Raw genomic sequence first — 24,524 nt, forward strand, 5'->3', positions numbered from 1 at the left:
GTCATTTAATTTTTATTTCTGGAGCCAAGTTCTTCACTGAGCTGCACTGCAGGCAGTGCCATTAATTGCTCTTGGGGATATAAGTCAGTGCAGAATTAGGCCTCCATTCTTCTCTATAGAAACTCATTTGATGCTTGGTGTGTTACACAGGGGCGTCCTTTGCCCATTCTTAATGATTTCTGTTAGACAGCTATTGAGAATGAGTTAAGCTACTCAACATCTTAGGATATTTTATTGGATTTTTTTTTGCTAAATGATCTTAGGAACTCCTAAGAGGATAGCTTATAAGATACATTTAAAAATAGGAATATTAACTAAAAAATAAAGATAGCTTGTTAATTTATGAGCTTCCCTAGAGGAAAGTTTGTTTATTTGATGGCAATAAATAAACTGGCTGTACAGTATAGATATCTCAGACCTCAGCAGGAGTCTTGGCAACTATATAGAGAAATTTTTATATTCACATCAATTATATAAAGAGGGATGTGTCCATTCTGCTCTTTATGGATTCAGATCATTAATACAGGGCTACAAGGAGCCCCTTCTCAGCTGTTATCATTAACATAACAGAACCCAGTTTGACAGGCATTTTTATCTTGGCTCCTGATTAAAGCAATTCAGCACTTATAGATCTAGACCAAACACAGTGGCTATTAGGTTCAAAGTACACAAAGGCACATGTACATACATATGGATACACACATAAATCCACAAGACAGACAGACAGACAAACATAAATAAACATACACATATATTCTTAAAATCATAGCCATTCCAGAATACTCCAGAAGAAACCAGTTTGGGTTTTTCAAGGAAAATACTTTTTGTTCACGTTTGTGGGTTAAAATTACACCAAGATGCAACTGATTGGTCTTCATTAAAATCGTTGTCATGGTTCAAGAGCTGTTAAGATGGCAAATACTTAGGTACAATAGTCCAGAAATGTTACAATACTTACATCTCTTAACTTTTTCTTGTCCTGCAGACTATGGAATCACTGAATAGCGGCAAACCGTTTTTGCAAGCTTTCTATGTAGATCTCCAGGGAGTCATAAAAACCCTGAGGTATTATGCTGGTTGGGCAGACAAAATCCATGGAATGACCATTCCTGTAGGTAAGGGGAATTAAAGCACAGCTATGCACCTAAACCTTCTCAGGGCCAGACTAAAGCTTAGTAGCTCACAGCTTTGTGGAAGGCAGAGGAGGAGCCTGGGTTGCTCCTACAGTGTGTAATGTGTTGCTGAAGCAGATGTTGGTAAGTCAGCAAAGGCAGGACTGGGTGCCCTGCTCTTGTTCTGCCCCACAGGCACATATGGGGAGGGCTTGGTTTCTTTTGCATGCATCCATCTGAGAAGTAGATAGCTCAATACCTACATTTAAATATTGATACATGTATAAAAATGGATGAGGTGTAAGCCTGAAAAATACCTTGGAACTCATGGAAATAGTGTTGGGTGCCTGTTTAATAAACAGTATCATTATGTATAGATCTTGTTTGTATATGACTTCTTACTGCTGATGCAAATAATTTTACCTTGGATTAACACTGGATCTATCTTAATTTATACTTTGAGAGCATTCTTAATGTTACTATAGAGAACTACATACAAATGAGATATATTTTGTTATAGATGCTTTTTAAAATCATTCAGTGGGATGAGTTTTATATTGTATATATGAGATAAACTTTCATACATGATAGGAAATTATTATGTTCTTATTCTTTTGCTAAAGAGATGCGAAAAAATCCTTACCATTATTTTTATATAACAAGTCTTTTCCTCCTGCCACTCCCTCCCAGCTGTTGAACAAATACAGGCTGCATTGTCTGATGCAAACAAATTCATTTGCAGTCTGGACTAGACATACCAAGTGCTATAATTACACAACATGGCAAAATAGAAGAAAACTATTTTAAGTAGGTGCAGTCATAAAAATAAGTGTACTCATCTTTCACCTGCATAAAGTAAATCTCTGGAAAAACATGAAGGAAAACGAACGTTCATTATGTGGATTCCTTTTGTATTCACGGCACATATGTTCATTGCCCATGCATGTTTATTCCACTTTACCCAGTAAGGCCAGGAGGGCACACTCAGGGGTAAATGCCCATTGCTGTTGCCCAGCTATTTCCCTGGTGTTTCACTGTGGGACACAGTATCTGCAATGCCTCTCTATAGCAAAGTACCAAACTACCCAAGTGAGGCAAGCAGATAAATTGAAAATGTACCTCCAAAATTTTCAGGAGGGAAACATCATGCAACTCTGCTTGCACTTTTATTCATTTTTGTGTTTCATCATATTAAAATTGCAGCGTGCACTGACTGGTGTTTATCTTCATTATCTTATTTTCAACAAAGGAATGACAATAATAATATTTCAGGTGTAGACATTCCTGCAAGGAGTCAAAGTTTTCCACAGTTATTTAGGCTGAGATTCTTAAATCCCAGTTTTGCTGCTTGCACCTCACATTTAATCATACAAAAGTGCAGACCACACCATAAATTCATGTATTCAGCAAATTTCCTGTTCCCTAATCTCTTTCTCCCTGGTCAGTGAATGCCTCCGTCTCACTCTTTAGCCCCACAGGTACACAGAAATTAGGTCAGCCACCAAAAGGCACTGCCAGATTAAGGAGAATAAATATTCTCTGCTTATTCTTGGTTTCAAGTACCTTATAGGATAAATCTGATTTTTTTTTTCAGTAAGGTGGACTATGCTGGGTGAAAGGAAGACACATTTTCAGCATGCCTTCCTCAGTGCAAACTTTGTGCTAACACAGTTTTCAGTAGCGTAGAATCATAAGTCCATTCACAGATTTTCAGGGGATCAATTATTCTTCATTTAACACTTCTCTTTATTCCTCTGCTTTCACACCATAAATTTGCCATTCTCATGAAGCTGTTTTAGGGCAAAGCCAGTGTTAAACAGCAGTGCTCTTTACGTTCACTTAACATCAGCTCACCAAAGATAAGCAAGACAACAAAACCAAAAAAACCCCACTATTAAGTCTTGTCTATTCAGTGTGCTAATAAATCTGAAAGCTCCCAATCTTTTGTTGTTGCTGTTTTTGTTGAAGTTTTCTTTTCCTTTAAAACAAAAATAGGCAATTGATAGACAAGTAGAAGAAGAAGTGTGTTTTACAGTCACATTCCTTTTGGCCCCAGAGCTACAAAACCTTCAGACTGCCCTTTGCTTGCTCCCAAGTGTAAAGCCTTGATGATTTAAATTAAAACAGAATGAGGCTAGACCAGAAACTGTTAAACTAATAAACTGAATGCAAGCAGAAATGTATCTTTAAAGCACTATGTGCTATGATATAGTTTAAAGAACCAATTCAGCTCTCCTCACCCACTTGTTTGCTGTGTCCTGCTATATGAGGCATGGGACTGTATTATGGTTGTTATGCAAATAAAATATCCGTGCTGGAGATTCCTGATGGAAATCTAAGCAAACACATCTGTGGAAGATATTGCTGTCCCAAAGTGAGATCCCTGGATAAATGGGACTTGCTTTCTGATTAAAAAATGAAAGTTTTTGGGCCAGGTGCTAAGCAGCTGCAAATTGATCTTGCTCTATTAATATCAGTGAGGACTGAAGAATGTTGGTTTACTTCTGCGTATATTAAAAATACCCTTTTTACACAAAATTTTAGATTGGATGTGGGATCAGTGTTGGGTCCCTCTCAGGCAATGTTCTTCTGGCAGCCAGCTAGTAAAGGATAAGAGTAACAATCATCAGCCACAGCGTCTTAGAATAAGCATCATTAGCATGACTTAAAACTCTCAAACATTTAAAAAGTCTCCTGTATAACTTCTAAGCACAAGGGACGTTTCTATGCTCACTGTTTAGAATAATGGAATTAATCTCATTTAATTCTTGAGCTATTTTGTCATGGTAACAGCTTGTTCTACATTATGGACAGGGTGGCTCTTAGATCCACCTTTGGCCTGTCCAGAGACATCCAAAGCTTCTGAATAACTTCAAGTCACAAATGTTCCCAAAGATATTGTTAGAAAGCAACCTCAAAAATCCCATCTTGACAGAAAATCTGTGGATGATGAACTTTGGAAGTAGGTGTCAAAAAGGGCAGGTGTCTCGAGTCTAGTGGGAGACAGCAGGGAGAGCAGCTCTGCATGGGAGGCACTGCTCTGCGGAAAGAACGTTCTGCCTACGCTGGGCAGAATTAACCACCATTTGTCTGCCTTGGCAAGAAGTTCAGGTTATCTATAACTCTGTATGATGAAGCACACAGACATGTGGCAGTGATTATGCAGTGACAATTTGAAGTCAGACAGTGCTAATGTAACTGTGTTACTGTTATGTTGCCACCATCCTTCTGGCTGAGAACCCACCTCTCACAGTACTACTGAGTACAAGCTGGTATTTTTAGCTGACTCCTCTGTGTTCCCTTGAGCACTTAAGACAGTTTTGCTTGTATGTACTTTTCTGTATTTTGACTTCTACTTCACTTCTGTCAGATCAGATGAATCTTCCTATGGTCTGTGAACCACTGCTAGCATCTGTGAAAGATAACCTGGAAAACCAAACTGATCATCTTTGTGACACAAATATTCTCATCTCCACTGGGGAGTTGTCAAACATCTGGAGATCAAAATGTTACAACGATGTTTTGTTAATGCAGTGCAAACTAACTGATAAACTATTTTCTTCTGCCTTTTCCTGAATATCTTTTCTCTCTTTCCCTCCCTCCTTTATTTTCTCTGTTCTGTCCCTGTCTTCGTTGCAGACTATTGTTACCTTTCTCATAATTATTCTGTATCTGGCCCCCAGCTGACATATTAGCTACTTTAGCTCAGGTTTCGACTGAGCAAATCCTGTAAAGTAGGTGGATAGAAATAAGCAAACCTGACAATAAGTTATTTCTAATCAAATTCAAGTTGAAGTCTTTCCTTAAACCCAAGAAACTTTAAGGATTAACCTGCTTATTGTTACCAGATATATCTTAGAGGATATTGCAGCAGGTTCCCAAAACACACTGTCCATTGTGAAGTCAGGCCCTTCCCCAGTATTGCACAAGGGTGGCTGCAGCTCTGGACTGAATGGGGGAGAGGCTGGGGCAGCCACTTCCCAGCCCAGACTGGGAGGGAAAGCACATACCCTGTGTCAGACAGAACAATGGGAGCAAAAGCCCTGTAATCTCTCCTCCTCCTCCTCTTACTCCTTTCCGCTGTCTAACCTTTTCTTATCCTGGTAAATCATCTCCTGCCATTAAGCCTAGGTAACCTCATCATTCTCACATACTTAGCTGAAATTATTTTCCCAAGTTAAGAGATTTGCATTTTTCTAGATGACCAAGCATTACAGGCCAAGGGGCACATTCAGCTCATGCCTTTAGCATAGCCTTTCCCTCAGCTGTACCCTCACTGAAAAGCATCTGACCTAAATTCACAGATAGTTTGAGTCTGGGCTAGTTTATACAGCTACGAGACTCAACTGAGGTACAGAGGTGCAGTAAATCTACTTTGCACAGATGCAGGCCGAGCACACTAACAAAGCTACTGGTTAGACAGTACCTTAACTGATCCTTTAACTGGTCCCCACCCAGCAGGTCCCTTTCTGGCTCTTTGTTAACTGGGAAGGAACCTGCATGTGTAACCTCAGCATGTGCTCCCAGACCACAGGAAGTAAATGATGCTCAGTGACACAAGTCACAAACTTGCCCTCTTCATTCCACATCTAGAGACTGTGGTACATCATTCCATCACTTCACACTGCCTGTGTCCTCAATGGCAGATGAGTCAACTGAATGTTACTCTAATACCCTACACTTGGGTTGTAGGTACACCTTTATATTGCTGCGCTCCACTCATGCCTTTCAGGAAATTGCCTTTGTGACTCCTCACTTCTCTTACTCTTAAATCAGCTGAGGCCAGTAAGTGCTTCCATGCTACTGCAATTTTATGTGCAGTACAGCTCTTTGCTAAGGAACAAAGCAGGTTACTTTCTGATGGGAAGCCTGCTTCCTTTGTTCTACAGAAAGAACAATTAGGTTGCTCCTGAACCTAGGTTTCCCATGCTGGCTCACAAAAAAACACTTCCATGACTTCTTTATTTCTTTTACTGCCATCAAAGGCTGATCCTTAGAGTTTTTTCCCTCCCTCTATTTTAATTTTTTTTTTGTTCTGCCAAGTCAAACTGCACTTGAGAGTAAGCATGCTCATCTGTTTCAGATGGAGATTATTTTACGTTTACAAGACATGAACCCATCGGAGTGTGTGGACAGATCATCCCTGTGAGTATCTCTACTAGTGCTTTCTATTTATTTTCATTTGAACCAGCTCTCTTTAAAGACACATAAAACATGGTCTTCAGCTATGTGTGTTTTCCATTACGAAAAAAGCTGAGCTCATATTGTTGACATATCTTTAACAGCCTCCCCGCAAATGCTTATTTGAACATGCTAATAGGGTTTAGGCTCTGTTATTAGGAGTTAAGTTCTCAAGTCATAGAATTCACATGATTAAAACAAGCAAAGCAAAACACGGTGTTAATATGCTGTCAGTGGTTATGGATGTTCACACAACTTATGGAAAATTGATGCTTTGCTGTGGTAGTCTCTTTATTTATTTAGTTTTTACTGTGATTTAACAGGCTCCTCAGTTCCTGGGAGAATGTGATGTATTTTAATTCCATTCTTTCCTGCTATTTCTTTTACAAGGCTGGAGGAGAAAAGGAAACTCCAGGAGACATATCATTACAATTAACATTGTGTAGCTAATAGAAGACATGAAATGTTTGTTTTATTTGTTGGGAGAGAGAAACACATCATTTCATCAAATCCAATACTCCCCCTACACCCCAGCAGACACCCTCATAATAAAGTCTTGCTGAACACTGCATGGGAATTGCACTGAGAGGGTAACTTTTTCAGAAGAGCCAGTTAACCAGCTTTGGCAGAAATTTCAATGGGAGTCTCACATACAGCTATTAAAATATTGCATGGAAGCTTTTATGCTTGATAAAACACTGAGGGACTAATCAGGCCATTCTCTGAAATTTTTTCTGGATGTTGATTTTTTATTTTGTTCACATTACCACAAAGCCACTAAACAGAAACACGAAGCAATTCCATTAGAAGAGGAGCAGTCAGAAAAGATTACTTTATCAATGTTAAGCCCTTTTTTCCTATTTATATTTGCTGATATTTCATGTCTTTGTTAAGGGGTGGCTTTTGTGTTTGGCACTCAGCAGAAACCCAGAGAAACATGAAATGACTCAGAGAGTCTGTGGCTACAGCCATCCCGCAAACACCTACACACTCTCCTGACTTGGTCCTTATGAATGAAAGATTCCACAGCTCTGTCCCTGTTCCTCAGCCAGGCACATGGATAAGCATTTACTAAATGACAACCCCAACAACTAAGCCCAGCATTGCTGGACATCTCTTATGCTTGTTTCACTGAGCTTAACTGACAGACCTGCTGAAGAAACTTGGCCATAGGCTGAGGATCATGCCAAAAGCAGGATTTATTTAGGTTAGATGTGTAAACTTTTGTTCAGGGTACCCAGCCATCTACCGTACATGTTCGTTCTTCCCTCAGTTTTGTTCTCCAAAGCCTGAAGATGGCTGTCATATCCATCTATTCTAACACCACTGCTGATCTGTTCTGTATTTCCTCCACGCTACCAGTCCCAGAGGACAGCCCAGGCTGCTGCATGTGCTTGGCCATTGCCTGAGCAAATACATTATTCAAAAATAAAATTAAACAGCAAGTCTAACACTGAACTCCTCATCCTCTTTCACATCCCAGCTTCCATCAAAATGTGCTCTTTGGCAGTGCTGTAGCATAAACAGGGCTATATAGTGCCCTATAAAACTGCTGTGAGCTCTCCTTGCAATGCCATTAGAAGTGCAGGCTGTTAGCACGCTGCTGGCCCGACAGCTCCCCTCCCAGGTTTATGTACTTGAGATGGAATTAAAACATCACTTTGTCTCCGGAGTTTATAAACAACAGAGGGAGTAAAAAATTGGGTGTTCTGTGAAGGAAAGACAGTTGTGTATTTTTTCAAGCTAGCCAGGGGCTAGAGAGATGTCTGAGAGTGGCAGCTGATATGCATCAGGCAGCAACACGTTCTGGCCAGTGGCTGACTCTGTGACTGATATTTTCTATTCTCCTTCTAAAAGAGACTGTTGTATGCATTTGTAAGAGTGATTGTGAAAACACAGTTATTTTATTACTCTGACATTTTCACTAAAATCAGCAGGACTATCCACTTAACCTGCCAGGATCAGGCCTTGGTGCAAAAGGCTTGTTACTTTTATCTTTATCCAAGGCATGTTTGTGCATTGAACTAATATAATCCACTACATCGTCTGCTGCAGTTCAATGAATGACAATACAAAATTTTATAGCAGCAAAGAGTTTCTCAACTTGTTTTTTACTGTCCTTTTAACATCTTCCATATAGATTTCTCAGTAAGAAGTCTTCAAGAAAATGAAATGCTTTTGATTGAACATTGACATTTATGGACTTTTTATTGCAATGCCATCAATTAAGGATTATATAATTTTGAGTATAAATTTTATATCTTAAGATGGGATATGAAATTTACATCCAAAACTGCTTCAACATAAACAAACATTTCTTTTCAAATGTATCAGAAGCAAGACCTATTTTCATGGGGGAATTAAAAGTGCCAATAGCAAAACAGTAAATTAAGTAAAAAGTTGTGACTTAAAAAATTAACAGATAACTGAACTTTTTTAATGGAGATTGCAGGTGGGGGTTGTATTTCTTTGAACAGGAGAGAAAGAACTAAGAAGTCACTGTTGTTGCTTTCTTAATGGCAGTTATTTAAAAAAAATCCTTGCTTTGTGCTGGGAAAGATTTATGTTGAGGATCAGCCTGAGAAATAAGTGAGGTATCAGCTTGACATCTTGAAAACAAAACACCACAGCAATATTTTTCCATCTATCAACTTTTTTTTCCTACAGTGGAACTTCCCCCTGCTGATGTTTGCATGGAAGATTGCTCCAGCTCTGTGCTGTGGCAATACAGTAGTTATTAAACCAGCAGAACAAACACCACTCAGTGCTCTCTATATGGGTGCCCTCATCAAGGAGGTAAGAATAATTGAGGGGAGTGATGTCTGTCTCTCCTTCTGGGGAGGGAACCACCAGCACATGCCTGCTTTAACATGCTCTAACAGTTCTCATAAGTCATGCTTACCTTCATTCATTCCTATTTTGACAGGCTGGCTTTCCACCAGGAGTTGTCAATATTTTGCCAGGATTTGGTCCAATTGTTGGTGCAGCCATAGCCTCTCATGTTGGCATTGATAAAATTGCTTTCACTGGATCCACTGAGGTAAGAGGATTCATACATTACTGTAAACATGAATAAATACTTCAGTCCTTGTGCTATATTTCTTACTGCCACTGGGTAAAAGAGCTACATTTAAATTACAGTGGTCTGTGCTTCCCAGCTAAACTTATGTACCACAGGACTTCCCAAGCACAAGCAGCTCCTTTCCTCCAGCCCCTGCTGTGCTCAGCACCTCAGCACAGGAGATATGCCTGGAAAAATATTGCTGGGATTTCCTGTGGGCTTATAAGGATGTGAATCACATGCAAGTAGGCAGAACATCCCTTGTATATCATAGCACACATAAATGCTGCTTTAACATCCATAATTTGTGTATGCTGCCGTACTTGGGGAAGAGGGAGGAAGGGAGCAAAATTTGCAAATATACTTCAACTTTGATGCTGCATACAAGTATATTAAGGTTGAGGAGGAGGCCTAAAAAGGAAGGAATGCAGGGAGAAAAGGAGATTACCCAAGGTTTTGGTTCCCAAAATGATGGAAAGAAGCTGGCCAGAGGATGAAGGGAGACAGTTGTGTCCTGGATGCCAAAATGCCTTGCTAGGAGTCTATGCTGCAGATAGATGTTAGAGAGGAGGCTCACTCTGAAGATGAAGGCTGCAATCTACGGCAAGACTAATCCCCAAAACTCTCATCACATCTTGCTCTCAAATATGTGCCAAGCTGGCTGTTATCAGGGTTGGGGTGGGGATGACAGAGGTACTCCAGACTGAAGTCACAGAAGAAGGGGCCTTATCTCATCGTCTGAAGGCAGACAGAAAGGAATCTCTGTGGGAGTTTCAGGGCTGGTTATATTTAGAGAGTGCTAAACCCAGCCCTTTTCAATTCAGAATCTGACAAACTATTGTATGGAGGGAGCTAAACCCCAGGGATCCAGTCTCCCTTTGATATGTTTGACTCCCACTCGTGGCAGTGGAAGGCTTTATGCATCCCAGGGATACTGCTCTTCACAGTGAGGCAATTTGTTTTTGATTTGTGTTGATAAATTCACTGACCATGCAGCCCTGCTAGATATGTGTGGGTATCTCCCTGGTGGGCCCAAGGATTGCAGAGACCAGCTCAATTATTTCAAATAAATTATTCTGGTGGAATTATTCCGTAATTGAGTTTGCAAGTCACACACAAACCTAAATTACCAGGAAAATGTAGCTGCAGTCGTATGCCTAATTTGCATACATAGGTATTTTGTAATTACTATATGCCTGTAAATGATTTTTTAATGACAACTTCAGATTCTAATATACACAGGTTACATTCTAAGCCAATGGCTACATCAGATTTCAGATTATTCTATGGAATTACTGCAGTCATTACATCTCCTGTATCCAATTAAGATTAGCATCCTGGAATACTGAAAATTTTAATATGAGCTGATTACCCCCCATAAATTAAGTTGAAACAATTGTTTTCATAAAGATATGTGGTCTCTGTTTAAGATAAATATTCTATTATACAGGATGTTGCACTGTTTGGAAGAGGAAAAATACAGATGGGTTAGGTTTCAAAGTTGTCTCTTGTAGCCAAAATAAATTTTTATTGTAGTTCCAGACAGCTTTAGTTTTAATAGGCATTTAAACTCAAAAGCTGTGGGTTTTATACTAACTCAGTGTCTACCTTTAAAAGCCTTACTAATAGGAAGTGAAAAGCATTACAGAGATGAAAAAGCAATTCTTTAAGAACCTAAAGCAAGAACAGATGGATCGTTTTAATGCAGAGTTAGTGTAAACTATTCCATATTGTTTCTGATTTCCTGTAACACTGAATTTTTGTAACAGCAAGTCAACATTGTAACATTTTAAACACCATGTTCTGATATGAGCTGGACTAGAGTCTCTGACTCCTCCAAAGCAGATTTCAAGTTCTAGTGAAATAATAATGGCAATATTTTGTCTCTCTGGTTCTTGTCTGAAGCATGTCAACTGTACACTCCAGTGATGGGGATTTCCAATAGCCAATAGGTATATAAACGCCACCTAGTAACTCCATTGCATCCATGTGCTAGTTAAGGCACTTCATGATGGGCAAGTTAATGATAAAATCTATCAGTACAAATGCAAAGATCTTCAAACTGAGATACTAAAGCACAGGTTTTTCTCAAGTTTTCACTATGAGGTTCTTTTATATAAGTTCTTTACCTTTGAAGTATACATATGGCTAATGAAAACTCTCTCTTTGCCTGTAAAAATCAGAAAAATGGGCTATTATGATTTTCTTTCTGCAGTGCTCTTGAAAGGCAGAAAACAGGCTGCTCCTTCAAAAAAAAAAAAAAAAAAGAAAAAGAAAAAAAAAAAAAGAAAAAAAAAGAATGCTAATATATTCCAATTTTTGTAGAACTCAATCCATAGACATATGAGCCAAAAGGCCAAGTTCACAACCTTACCTCAAGAAAGCCTGACACAGCCACACCACAGAGCCCTCCAGCCTCACACCTTATCTTGCAACAGGACCAGTACCAGATGCTCACAGAAAAAAGAGAGTGATCCATGTGTAGAGTGATCCTTTCCTTGCTGCAGCCTCACAGCTTCTGACAATCAAGGACTAACACACTTCCTGAGCCCAGAGGTGCATGTGGACACTTGTATTCCATGTGCCAATGGCCTTGTCACTCGTGCATTAGTCCAGTACCTCTTGACACTCCTGATGACTGGGAGGCCTCAAGTCCGTGCCCATGCAATGACAACACAGAAATAACTTTCAACTTCTGCTTCTGATTTCTAGTTTAGAGCTATCCAGTGTGCCCTCTCTTCTCTGGGTTTTAGATTCTCAGGTGCTCTGATTTTTTTTAAATACTGCTATTTGCTCCCCCCACCCCCAAATAATGCAGGAAAAAGCAAAAAGAGCTCTTTTTCTCTGGTGCCATTACTGTTTGATTTCACTTCTCTCCATCTTTCCTGCTGCCCCTCCTTTTATGGGTTAGCTTGCACACATTCAAAGAACAGTCTGCCAACTCTTTCATCCCTCAGCCTATCTGCTTTTTATGAAACACTCTCCCATGGATCATCTTCCTCTCCCAGTCCCCTAGTACATGGATCTCAAAGCTCTTCCCTCCACAGCTCACTTGGAAGGGGAAGTGTTCTGCAAACACCTGGCAGGCTATGGATTTCACTCTGACAACTGTCACACTGAAAGAAATAAAATCACACTGAGTATGAAAGCCCACCTAAAATACTGTGCCTCCCTAGATTCCAGTAGCTTTCTTGGCTTCTCTGCTTGCTTCGGTTCACTTTTCAGCAGCCTGTTTGGTACAGTCATTTTAACCAAAATGTTTATTTTTACTGTGCTGGTTTTAGTGAACCAAGGCTAATCCATGATCCTCCTTAATTACAGCAATCTCCTCTCAGGCTTCACTGACACATTTTTCCTCATCTTCCACAATCAGAAGAAATTTAAACTGCCATAACCAACCTTTCTTCCAGCCAATATGACCACGTTAACAGTTGCTTCTATCCTTTTCCTACCTTTCCGTGAAAGTCCATAATCAATGTACATGTCTCATTACATCTTACTGAATTTCTCCTTGTTCCTTCTGGTCCTGAGCTGCAGGGTGAAACTCCCACTCACTGGGAGCATGGAAGAGGTACTGTAAAGCTCAGCTGTGTCCCACTATCCTCACTGTTTACTGGACATGCCTTTCCTTTTGGCCCTCTCTGCCTCAGCTTCTTCACAGTTCCACATATTCCTGTCTGAATTCCTTTAAAAACATATTAGCAACAATTTAATTAAAACTAGCAATTTACAATTTCTGAGTTTAAGAACAGGTCCCAACTCAGGATGTCTGGCATTCCCATGTGTCTGTTATTAGGCTGCAGTGCTCAGAAGTACAGATGCTCTACAAGTCTCTTGCTCAGTAAAGTAACAGTGGGCTTTATGTATTTCCAAGACAAATGCTGATGAGGGGACAATTTTTACACATACCAGAAATGCAAAGAGTTTCTTCATATTTTCTTATTCTCTGAAAGAACTTTTGCTATGCAAAAAAGGTGAAAGGCCTTCAAATATCAGAGAAAAGCAGCCATCAGAAGCCAGTTTACTTTTAATTTGCCTTTATTTCCATTCAAATCTGTGAGCTCAGTTAAGGCTTTGCAAATACAGCCATTTTCCTGCTGTGAGCTGTCTGCCCAAGTCACTACCTGTGTGCTCCATCTGAACTGGAAGTGGAGTCGGGATGGTGTACCCAGAAGTTCCTGGTACACAGGAAATAGTTGAGGGCAGTATGCTCTGGGTTTAAAATTAGAGATGATTATGGAGAGTAAGATGTTATACATATTTTAGAATGCAGATTTAAAGCCCTGCCTGGGATAAAAATTGTATTTTGATTGTTGCAAAAGTTTAATGAGTTCTAATAACTTCTGTTTAAAACCAAATGTGTAACCTCCAAATCAGACTGGCTTACAACTCCCTCCAGTTGTTAAATGCTCTCAAGATGAGAATTATAGATAGCACACAAAACATTTGAAGTTCTGGCCAACAAGAAATGTATCCTAAGTGGCTGGTTTCTACTTTGTTCAAACTACAACCCATTAAAATGCAGACAGATTTAAGATAGGATTCAGGTCTGTGTTCAGGCAGCTCTGTAGAGTAACCCAAATAAATATCCAACAAATTGGTTTGGATGCCTGTGTAAACAAAAGGTCTATAAACAACTGCAATAAACCCCAGCAAAAGAGTCTGCATTTTGCTTGGCAGAATGTTTTCTTTATGCACTTAGATTAACAAACCATGATCTCATCATTAGTCAACAAGATACTAGAGAGACCATCAAAGCAAACTACAGGAGAGTTGAGATTGATTCATGCCAAACAAATGTTTGTAGCTAACAGCTGTATTACCACTGATTCTAATTTACTCAGCAGGATTCTCCTTTCATTTCCAAAGTGAGATGAATGTCCCAATGCATGATGTAGACAGAATGTCTTCCTACTGCACAGGCGATGGGTTGTGTGAGCTCTTCTGGATCACGCAGTCTCTTGCTGGTTTTAGGCTTCATGAAGAATTGCAACCTGGCATTTTCTACTTTAGCAATAAGAATCCTAAAGGTGATTTGACCTGTCCCGAGAAGTCTGTGAGCTTATGGTGCTACACACATGCCCTGTGTAAGGATTTAGGGAGGCTACATTAGCATTCATTCCTACTCCTGTGGAATCTTTTGGATCCTATCTTGCACAGCTTGTACCTCCTGAATGAGAAGTTGTTTCCCTTCTCCTTCCTTTGTGTTTTTGGTAGCATTTAGGAAACTGTTCCTGGGCAACTGTTGTGTCTCTTTGCCTACGAAAGATGCATGTCAAAAGGAATCACCTTCTTAAATCCAATACAAACAGGATGGTGTATCAGTCCTATTAACATTAGCAGGAGTTTAGCCACAGACTTCCATGGAGCCAGGATTTAACCTATGGAACAAATGAGCCATTTATAGCTTAGGATTCTGTCCAGGAATTTGTGTTTAGGATTGCCTTTACACTTGTGCTGTACTATTCAGTAGGCTCTTCTCAGGGCTGTTCCCCACATAGGACATTGCACAGTCAAATAAAGCTGCTCTTCTTTGTGCCAGTATTCCAAAGTCGCTTGTCATTGCAGGAGACACACCCTGAACATGCCAGGAGGCTCTTAAATACTCGTCAGAAAGATTTTGCATATAATCTGGAATTCATAAAAAATAAGGCAGACTGAGTGAGCAGCAGCATGGGTTTGAGGGCTTTGCCAAAACAACGACATCCAGTGTCTCAATAGCTGGAGAGAGAAAACTGTACTTCCAGAAAACATTGAAAATTTCTGTCTGGCCACATCATTTCCACAAAACTTAATCTCTTGTAACTTGAACCACTTACTGTCCTACAGATATTCTTTCAATATCCCAAGAAAGGTATAGAGGATATTATTTAAAACACCTAACTAACCGATGATGTATATCTCCTCTGTCATATTTTGCACTGTTCATGGAATATTTTAATCCATACATCTCCCTGTGCAGTTCTTCCCTTCACTGTCTTGTCTGTGGCAGTGTCAGGAAAATAACCTGCTGTTCAGCTAGACTGCAGCTCCCCTATATTCAGGTGTTCCCTGATGATTTACTGTTTATCTGTGAGCAAAGGAGGGTTCAGAGCAGAGGAAAACTCAGACATTCTGAATGACAGAGCTGAAGAGGAAGTAGCACAAACCTTGGAGTTTTGCTTTTGTCTCATGAGACTTTGAGTGCTCTAACAGTAACAGGCAAACACACCTATACCCTTTAGAAATGCAGATTTCTGTCTGAAAACGGAAAATTAAGAGAACATAAAAGGCAACAAACATTTTAAAATTTCTACACAAAGTATTTAAAACGTGACTGCTTAAGCCTCCTCTTGAAAGAGACATTAAACTTCCATATAGAGAAGGCAAAAATAAACAACAATCAAATGTTTTAGATCATGATACATTCTCGCTGCCCAGTGCCACACCATTGACAGACCAGAAACAGACCCTTCCAGGACTATCCTTCAAATAGCTTTGTTGCACAGGAGCGCCTCAAACTACTTTTTTAATCTTTGTTTTTGTTGATCTGCATAACAAATTGTTTTCTTTGAGATGGACCAAATTACATCTGCCTCACCCTCCATGCAGCTTACAAGGTTATGGTACTTCACAAGCTATCCGGGGATACTCCTGATATCAATCTTGAAGCCTATTCAAAACAAGGTTGGGGAGTCAAGGCTTTCTCTGCCAACATTCCTGCTGAATAATCACACAGCTCCATTATCTGTGGGGGAGTCCTCTCTTCCAGCGTTCCCTCTCCGGGCTGTGCTGCCTATTGGGAGCTCAGGGATCGAGCTGAGAGACACCGCGGGAAGCGTGTCCTGAAAGCCCAGGCAGATTGCAACACTATCACTTATCCCTTTCATGCTGTCTTTCTCCATAAAGAGAGGCTCAGTCACAAAAGGCCGCCTTTGTCACTAAATAACCACGGTGCTGGTGCCTTCCCTGAGACTTTTCTCAACTTGTAAGCGCACAGGGCACAACGGGAGCACAGTGAACAAAAATGCTGAGCAGCATGAACCCCACCATCCTGATGTCTACACTGATCTCTAACAGGAAAGACACAGTGAAGCCTTCTATTAAGTTTTTACTGGGAAACTTGACAACTTCCCTGTATTAAAAATACATCAGACTACACTTTTCCAAATTAACACCAGTGTCTCAAAGCCCTTTGGACTTGAATATGGACTATACTTGGACATACATACTTATTTGCATGGAATCCTTTCAAAATCTTTACTTACATATACAGAAGTGTTTTGACATTAAAGCAGAATGGAAAGCAGAGAGACACATTGCTTTGGCTTTCTTGGTCTGTCCTGCTCTTTGTGAATTTTTGAGGGGAAATACCTGGTTGCTGTTCTTTGAGAGAGGGAGGTTCAAGGCAGTGAGGGTGTGAATGGCATTGGCTGGCACGGGCTATAAACACAGAACTCTGGTTTCCAGTGTACATTTTCAGCACAGTTTGAGAGGATGGAATTTCCAGATGACGTGCTCAATATATGTGGTGGGGGTGGAAGGCAAAAAGGATCCTTTTTTTTCAGGTTCACTTCTGGCTGTCAGTCAAACATAGCAATAAAATCAGCTCCAATTAAGGGGATATGCAAGGAATTTCATGATAATGTCAACACTCCATTCCATCAATACAGGGGTAAAGAAAAAAAGCTTTTCCTTTTTTTTTTTTTTTTTTTTTTAAGAAAAAACCTCAGTCACACTCAACTGTGGTATCACCAGATAAACAGTTAATCACAAAGGTACATGAAGTGGTTCACAATTCCTTCATTATCCTGTGGGGTTTTTCCTTTTTTTTTTTTCCTTTGGGGGCCCTGGTTTCTGTTTCATTTGCTTTCTGATTACTCCAGTGCTGACATAACTTTCTCTAGCAGACTGCCTTCAATTTTCTAAGAGGTTCAGCTTCTCATCCATTAACCCCTTGTTGCAGGGAATTTCACTCACATAACCTTAGAAATAGAAAACAGAGCAACTAGAGTACTACATGGAGAAAAAAGCCCAGCTCTGGACTCACTCCCATTTCACTTCACCTCTAACTTTCTGTGTGACATTAAAACATGTCCCAGTTAAAATAAAGCACTTACCAAGGTTCTTAGGCTTCTCAGTATTCAATAGGTACTTTTAGTCCTGTGTAGGAGCCTAAATCTACCAGTGATTACTTCCTTAGCTGCAAAATGGTCACAGTTACAATACAACAGTACAAAAGCTGATCTATTTTGGATTTGTTGATCCAGGGAGAGGAGAGTTTCCAGGGAGCACAGCTGCCCCTCCAACTGTACTGATGTGGAAGCATGTCAAATCTGTCAGATTGCTACTCCATTTAATCTATGCTCATGTTCATTGGTGAGATCTGCAATTTGTGGCTGCTCCAGCTGACCCCAGAATCTACAAAGACATTTTGGAGGTGATTTTGACCTCCTCAACCCATATTAAGATTATCTGTGGTGCAGCTGTGGGTCAGGTCTGGGATGGTGCTTTTGTAACTTCTTGCCTACTTGGTATTCTGCTCTGTGCTGTTAATCCTGCAGAGGAGGAAGATGATTGCATCAAAATTTGATGTATTAAGTCTTGTGAACATGTCAGTGGTTTGGATGGAAGCAATTGTAGTCACATCCATTTCAAATTTCTAATTCAGCTCTCCTAAAATATCCTAAAAGAAACCATTTTAACATAACTGTACAGGGGTAGATGGTACACAAACTTAGTGCTGTGCCTTATCCCCTCTCAATTTCTAGGGAAAAAAAAAAAAAAAGGAAAGCTATCCACTACTGATGAGAATATGTTTGGAACAAAGGACCTGTTGGATTATTTAAAGCTCTGCTCTACTGATAGCCAACCCTGGCTGTTAAAATTAACTGTATGACTACACTCCCTGTAAAATGTGTCTCCATTTCCTTTCAGGTTGGGAAGCTGATCCAAGAAGCAGCTGGAAGGAGTAATTTGAAGAGAGTTACACTGGAGCTGGGTGGGAAAAGCCCAAACATTATTTTCGCAGATGCTGATTGTAAGTCAGCACTTCCATATTTTTGGTAAAACATGATTGCATGATGTTTTTTCAGTTTGTTTTTTTTTTTTAACTATTTTTAGGGCACATCTTTCATGTAAAGTGAAGTGAAGCAATACAGCTGTATCTAATGGCAATTTTCAGTGTTATAGAAGCAATCTAAGGTGTGCTATCTTTTATAAAATACAATTTTTGAACCCACAGATTCATAGTCAACAAGAGAGCAGAAAAAAGGTTATAACCAAGCATATAGACATGGTGTTTTTCACAGTTACTCCCACACGCATTTGCCATCCTATGCACTGCAGCAAGGTGATTTAAATCTGGAGAATCTGTGATTTTTTTTGTTCAAAGCAATTATAAAAAGGGACGACTTTTATGTACACTTGACTTGTTAATCTAGTCAGTGTAGTATCCTTTGTTAAGCAGCTGTAAAGGGAGATTATTCCATTTTTAAAATTTTCACAGCTACAGAATTGTGTATTGAAATATCCTCACTGCCACTGTCTGCAGGGAGCTGAAAATTTTGGCAGATGTATGATGTTGTGCAGCTGAGATTTCTGGCACCTGAGAAGGTACAGGACAGCTGTTTAGGATAGGATATAAGCACAAACTGGAAGTTTCTGCTTAAATGATCAGCAACAAAATAGTTACAATGTTGATATCTAAATTAGGAGGTTTTGAAGCTAACGAATGAGATGGTTCACACCTTGCTCTGAGCTCTTGTTTCAGGCTGCGTGCAGGCACACTGTACTCAATGCCCTTTCTGAGAACTTTGCAACCCCAATAAAAAGACACATAAGGATTTGGTCTTCTCATTTAAAAGAGGGAAGTGAATAGAATGATTTTGAATAGCAGCAATTACAAGAGATGGTTACAATCCTGTATCCATTTTCAAAACGTATCAATATCTGAAAAACTAGGGAAAGCTTGACAACTTCCGGCAGCTTTTCTACAAAGAAGTGCTTTACCAAGCCAAGGATTGAAATTTCAGCCAGTCATCCTGGTAAGCTAAAAAAACTCTTGTCAGCTGGAGCCAGACATAGATATTCCAGCCTTCTACCCCAGTTACTCATCTCCACCTCCCACCAGATACCACCACACCTCAAATGTCCCTCACCTGCTAACTCACACTTGAACACCTAAACATTTCTAGTAGAGTGACATATGCCAGGGGCACATCTGTGTTATGACCTTCCATGGGGGAAGGACAATTGCTCTCTGATCTTCCCACAATTATGACCTCCAGTACTTGGCCTAAGATTTAAACTTCATGGCTCTGATTATTTTAAAACAGCAACTGGCTTACTGTTCCAAAGGAGTTCTTTGTCCTGCTTGAGGAACACTGTGTGCCAAAAGTTAGCAAAAAGCATGATAAAGCTGTTGAAGGTTTAGTGCACCAAAAAAACAAAGAAAAATGGTTAGAGCCCCTCATGGTGAAAAAATGTTAACAATAGAGAAGAAACATTAGTTAATCACAGCTATCCACTAGTGCTTTCGATCTCCATGGAGCTGCCAGGGAAAATTTAAATGTGGTCCAGGGAACACCCCACATAATTTTTCTTAAGACAACACTGAGGGCATAAAAAGACATTTCTGTTAGACAGAGTTGTCTAGAATGTGCTGAAAGTAAAGCACTGTTGCTTTGTTTAGTCCATAAAAAATTATACTTTAAGCAATGTTCCAAAGTGCTACAACTGGTAACAGAGGTATTAAAGTGCTGTAGGGCATCACTGTTTAGGGATTAATTCATTATTCTTGTCTAGAGAGTTATTACATCCAAAGTAAGAATGTGGCCTTGAAAGTCTAAATATGACCAGATCCTCTGTCCTGCTTGGACAGAATGTGTTAGTTGTACCTCCAAGGAAGTTAGAGGGTTGATTTTTCTATAACAGACCTATAATTTTAAGGCTTTACCAGTCATCTGCATGGGCCAAGAGGAAATTTTTATGTTGCAGAAAAAGAATCTGGCTTTTTTGGGAAGGACAGGTCTTGCCATTATCAAAGCCAAATTCTCCCATGTATTTGGTTTGCTGTAGTTCTCCCACAGGAAGTATTAATAACCCATTGCCAACCTGGGATCACAGACAAATTTTCTTTTCCTATAGTGACCCAGTCAGATGTATTTATGTGGGGCACATCCTGCTCCTGAGGTTCCCTTAATGTTTTTACTTGGTAAATGACATGTTGCTGGATATAAGACATTGGTGAAGTTGTTCTTGCATATCTTACTCCTATTGACTTCTAAGGCACCGTCTTAGCTTTTCCAGTGGGAATCATCCTCATTTCTGACCTGACACAACTACAGGATATCTTGATTTAGTTTTATTTAACCAAATGCTACTACTGAAGTTTCAGGAATGCGACACTGTGTAATACACACAGCACTGGTGCAAAGGCAGATTTGCCCACACTGTTCCAGTGCAACATGTGCTGTCTTGTTTTTCAGTGGACTACGCTGTGGAACAAGCTCACCAAGGAGTCTTCTTCAATCAAGGTCAATGCTGCACTGCAGGCTCACGGATTTACGTGGAAGAATCAATCTACGAAGAGTTTGTTAGAAGAAGTGTAGAACGTGCAAAGAGGAGAGTTGTGGGGAGTCCTTTTGACCCAACTACAGAGCAAGGTCCACAGGTAAAGAAGTAGGGCATTGGCTCTACAGCTCTGGAGGTGCCTGGAAGTATTTGATCTCCACTAAGTCAGAGATCAGTCAGTGAACACTCACTCAAGATCCAGGGTAGCTGACACAATACATGCTTTCAAGATTAAAATTCTAAAGGAGTAAATAAGCTGTGCAGCTGTGAGGTATTTCTTGTTAAATAAAAAAAATCTCAGTTTAAATATCAATGTTTGCCTCCAAGTTTTAAGAGCAAGATTTGGATCTTCAGCCCCCAAAATACAGCTGTAAACTGTGAGAAGCTCTTAAAAGCCTCTGTGAGCGCTTAACTGTCAAGAACTGTCTACAACCATAACTGTGCTTGGATATTCAGAAATTCTAAGCAGAAGATGGGCATAATCAGAAATAAGTCTTTATAAAATGTTCCTGCCACTAATACATAGCTGGCCTTATAACATTTTTAGGAAGTTAATCTGGGACAAAACCTAATGATCTGCTTTTTTTGTGCTTATATACTAGATTGTTTAGCAAGAGACTGGGTTAAGCCACAAACATAAGGTGACACATCTTAAGAAGTCTGAGTCCGAAGTCACAGTCAGCACCTGCTTGTAGATCTTTGGCATCTGCAGCTCAAAGAGCAGTGAATGGAAGCAGGAACCAACTCACTGGAACATGACTTGTCTAAAAGCACCTATTTGGAATTGGTTGTCAAGTACATGGTCTGCACATCAAACAGCTTTTTCTCTCTTTCAGATTGATAAAAAACAATACAACAAGATCTTGGAGCTGATTCAAAGTGGCATTACTGAAGGAGCAAAACTTGAATGTGGGGGAAAGGGGCTGGGAAGAAAGGGATTCTTCATTGAACCTACGGTGTTTTCCAATGTAACAGATGACATGCGGATTGCCAAGGAGGAGGTATTCACATATGTGGACAAGATCTTCTTAAAATGTCCTAAATATTACTTTTTTTTTCTTTTGTTTAATTCCTAAGACAAAACCTTCAGAGTGAAAATTATGATCATATTAAAAAAAAATAAATCTTTTCAGAACTCCTTATACACACAGCAAGTGACAACAGCTGGGTAAGGAAGCTCAATTTTTTGTCACTGACTGTAAGGTGTCAGATATCAAAGAAGAGATATGGGTAGAATGGACAAGTTCCCCTGAGGCACCTGCTTTGGAAAATGCATGCATTTTTACAGACAGATATTATCACTATTTATCACTAAATTTTGCTGTGGGAAATTTTGAAGAGTATAATAGGAGAGGGAAGATAATTAAGAAAGCAGAATAAAACAAGAATAGAATGCCTCTGATGTGGGTAGTTTATTAATTATTAATCTTTGTTGCAGATTTTTGGGCCTGTTCAAGAAATACTGAGATTTAAAACCATGGATGAAGTTATAGAGAGAGCCAACAACTCTGATTTTGGGCTGGTAGCTGCTGTCTTTACAAATGACATAAACAAGGCCCTGACAGTCTCTTCAGCAATGCAGGCTGGGACAGTCTGGTAAGCAGAAGTTATCCCACTCCCGAAGATAAAAGAGTTTGACTCACTATCATAATTTCACTTCAGTTTTGCACTCTTTGTTAAGAATATTTATGCAGCCCATCCTAGTAGTGGATCACTGGGCAAGCCATGGAACAGCAGTGGGGAGGTTCTGTGGCTGCTCAGTGCTGGGGAATGCTGCTGGAGCTGGAAAGCACCTTGCTTCCCAGGAGCACGGCAGCCACTGCTGAGCGGCTTTACTGAAAACAACCAGGATAAACGATCCTTTCTGGGGAGCACAGGAAACCTGGGAGGGTTTACTAAAGGCATAAAGGATTACCTACTTTCTACAACATTAAGGAACTCAGGGGACACCTCCTCTCCAGTCTTTAGGAATGGGGAATCCCAACTCTAGACCTCAGTAGCTTACAATTTAGTATGTCAAACCTGAGTAAAGATCTGCAAGAAACTAGGAAGAAAAAGGGCAAAGTCAAATCTAACAGCTTTGTTATAAATTGGCACTGAGGTTTGGCAGCAGATTAACAGTTCATTACTGAAGAGGTATCCAAGGGTATGGTGCTCTCCTCCTGCCTTCACAGGTCAAATCCAATTCTCCTTAGGAGTGAGAAGCAGCCTGTTGTTTTTGTAGCATAAATCCCTCATTTCTTTTCAACATGAAACAAGTTGATTATTAACTAAGAGGTATAGAGTGTCCTTAGCTCCACAAGTTTCAGCCTCTCTCTGAGTTATCCAAAGGTCTTTCTGGCAGTGCAGCTGGACTTAATGCCTCCTCCTGTTACAGGATAAATTGCTACAATGCCTTAAATGCCCAAAGTCCTTTTGGAGGATTCAAAATGTCTGGCAATGGGAGAGAGATGTAAGTATTCCACTGCTGTTTTCTAAATTGTTTTCAACTCTATAACTTAATAAACATTAGTGAATGCTTCCCTGCAAATTAAGACCCAGAAATATTCCAACCTGAGAATCAGGGTGTAATAGAAGGTGACCTTTAATCATTATTGCTGGTTCTAAATGCAGTTGATTTGCATTGTAAGACCACCTTTTTCTTTTTCTTTTTTTTTTTTTTCTTTTTTTTTTTTTTTTTTTTTTTTACTAACACTGCAAACTAACTTAGTGGAATTCTCTTCTTATCCTGAAAGGAACTGAAAATTTCTGAGTATTTTTCTGGACTTGTAACCTGTGTTTTCTGGAAGATTTTTTTAAACCATATTAAGCATCACTTTTCTGAAAGACTCTCTCTTTGGTGCTGCTGAGTACTTGTTGACTGGTTTGCTGTATTTGTTTCAGAGTTGTTTTGCCATGTATTGTGCCTCTCTTGGTAGTTTTTCCTTTCCTTTCTTCATATAAATATATATATAAATATATAAATATATAAATATAAACCTATATTTATTAATATAGGTGCATTTGAATTTTATAAAAAAGTTATCAGCTTGCAGATTTTTAAACAATGAAATCAGGCAAAGAGAAGGAAACAAATGTGTTTACATCTCTTTGAAGAAAACCACTTGCCATTATAAAGCCTTCTGTCATTCCATTTAGCACTAAGTGCCAAATATTTTGAAATGGAGCTCCACACTTAAATATTGGCCCATGTACCTAATTTAAAGTCTTACCAGTTTCTCATTCTCATTACAATCACAAGGAAGTTTAGCAATTGCATCAGCCCCAGATTGGTTACATACCAAGGATTCAATTAATTTCTGTGCAGGAGGTATGTGTACCAGATATGTCTCACCTAAGTTTTCAAAATAGCTTATGGCTAATGGCAAACTCAACAGTAAAACTAAAGTAAGGTCAAACTCTTTAAAACTTTAAATATGTTGAAGTATACAACTTGATCTATAAAATAAGCTTTATGTAGTCTGAAGTATTTTTCCTCGTTAGGGAGTACTTTGAATAACACATTCATACTATTCACATTCATGAGTTATGAGGTGATCTCACACTGGCATAAATATGTCAGGTCATCTAACTCTTATCATTGTGAAAATATTCTAAAACTACTAAGCTCGATGGAG

The 24,524-nt window shown here is 39.5% G+C and overlaps 1 protein-coding gene across 10 annotated transcripts in view; it reads left to right on the top strand.

Moving 5' to 3' along the window:
* Nucleotides 1-24,524, top strand: part of ALDH1A2 (aldehyde dehydrogenase 1 family member A2) — a 186,125-nt gene that overhangs the window by 155,985 nt on the left and 5,616 nt on the right. For all 10 annotated transcript variants that reach the window (XM_053955249.1, XM_053955246.1, XM_053955245.1 and 7 more), the window contains 9 exons: nt 986-1,115; nt 6,196-6,257; nt 8,961-9,089; nt 9,220-9,333; nt 18,271-18,373; nt 20,823-21,007; nt 21,744-21,908; nt 22,346-22,503; nt 23,285-23,359. In XM_053955249.1, the coding sequence (XP_053811224.1) occupies nt 986-1,115; nt 6,196-6,257; nt 8,961-9,089; nt 9,220-9,333; nt 18,271-18,373; nt 20,823-21,007; nt 21,744-21,908; nt 22,346-22,503; nt 23,285-23,359 (1,121 nt within the window). The remainder of the gene's footprint in view (nt 1-985; nt 1,116-6,195; nt 6,258-8,960; nt 9,090-9,219; nt 9,334-18,270; nt 18,374-20,822; nt 21,008-21,743; nt 21,909-22,345; nt 22,504-23,284; nt 23,360-24,524) is intronic.

Source organism: Vidua chalybeata, chromosome 13 (genome assembly GCF_026979565.1).
Source record: "Vidua chalybeata isolate OUT-0048 chromosome 13, bVidCha1 merged haplotype, whole genome shotgun sequence".
Taxonomy (NCBI): Eukaryota; Metazoa; Chordata; class Aves; order Passeriformes; family Viduidae; genus Vidua; species Vidua chalybeata.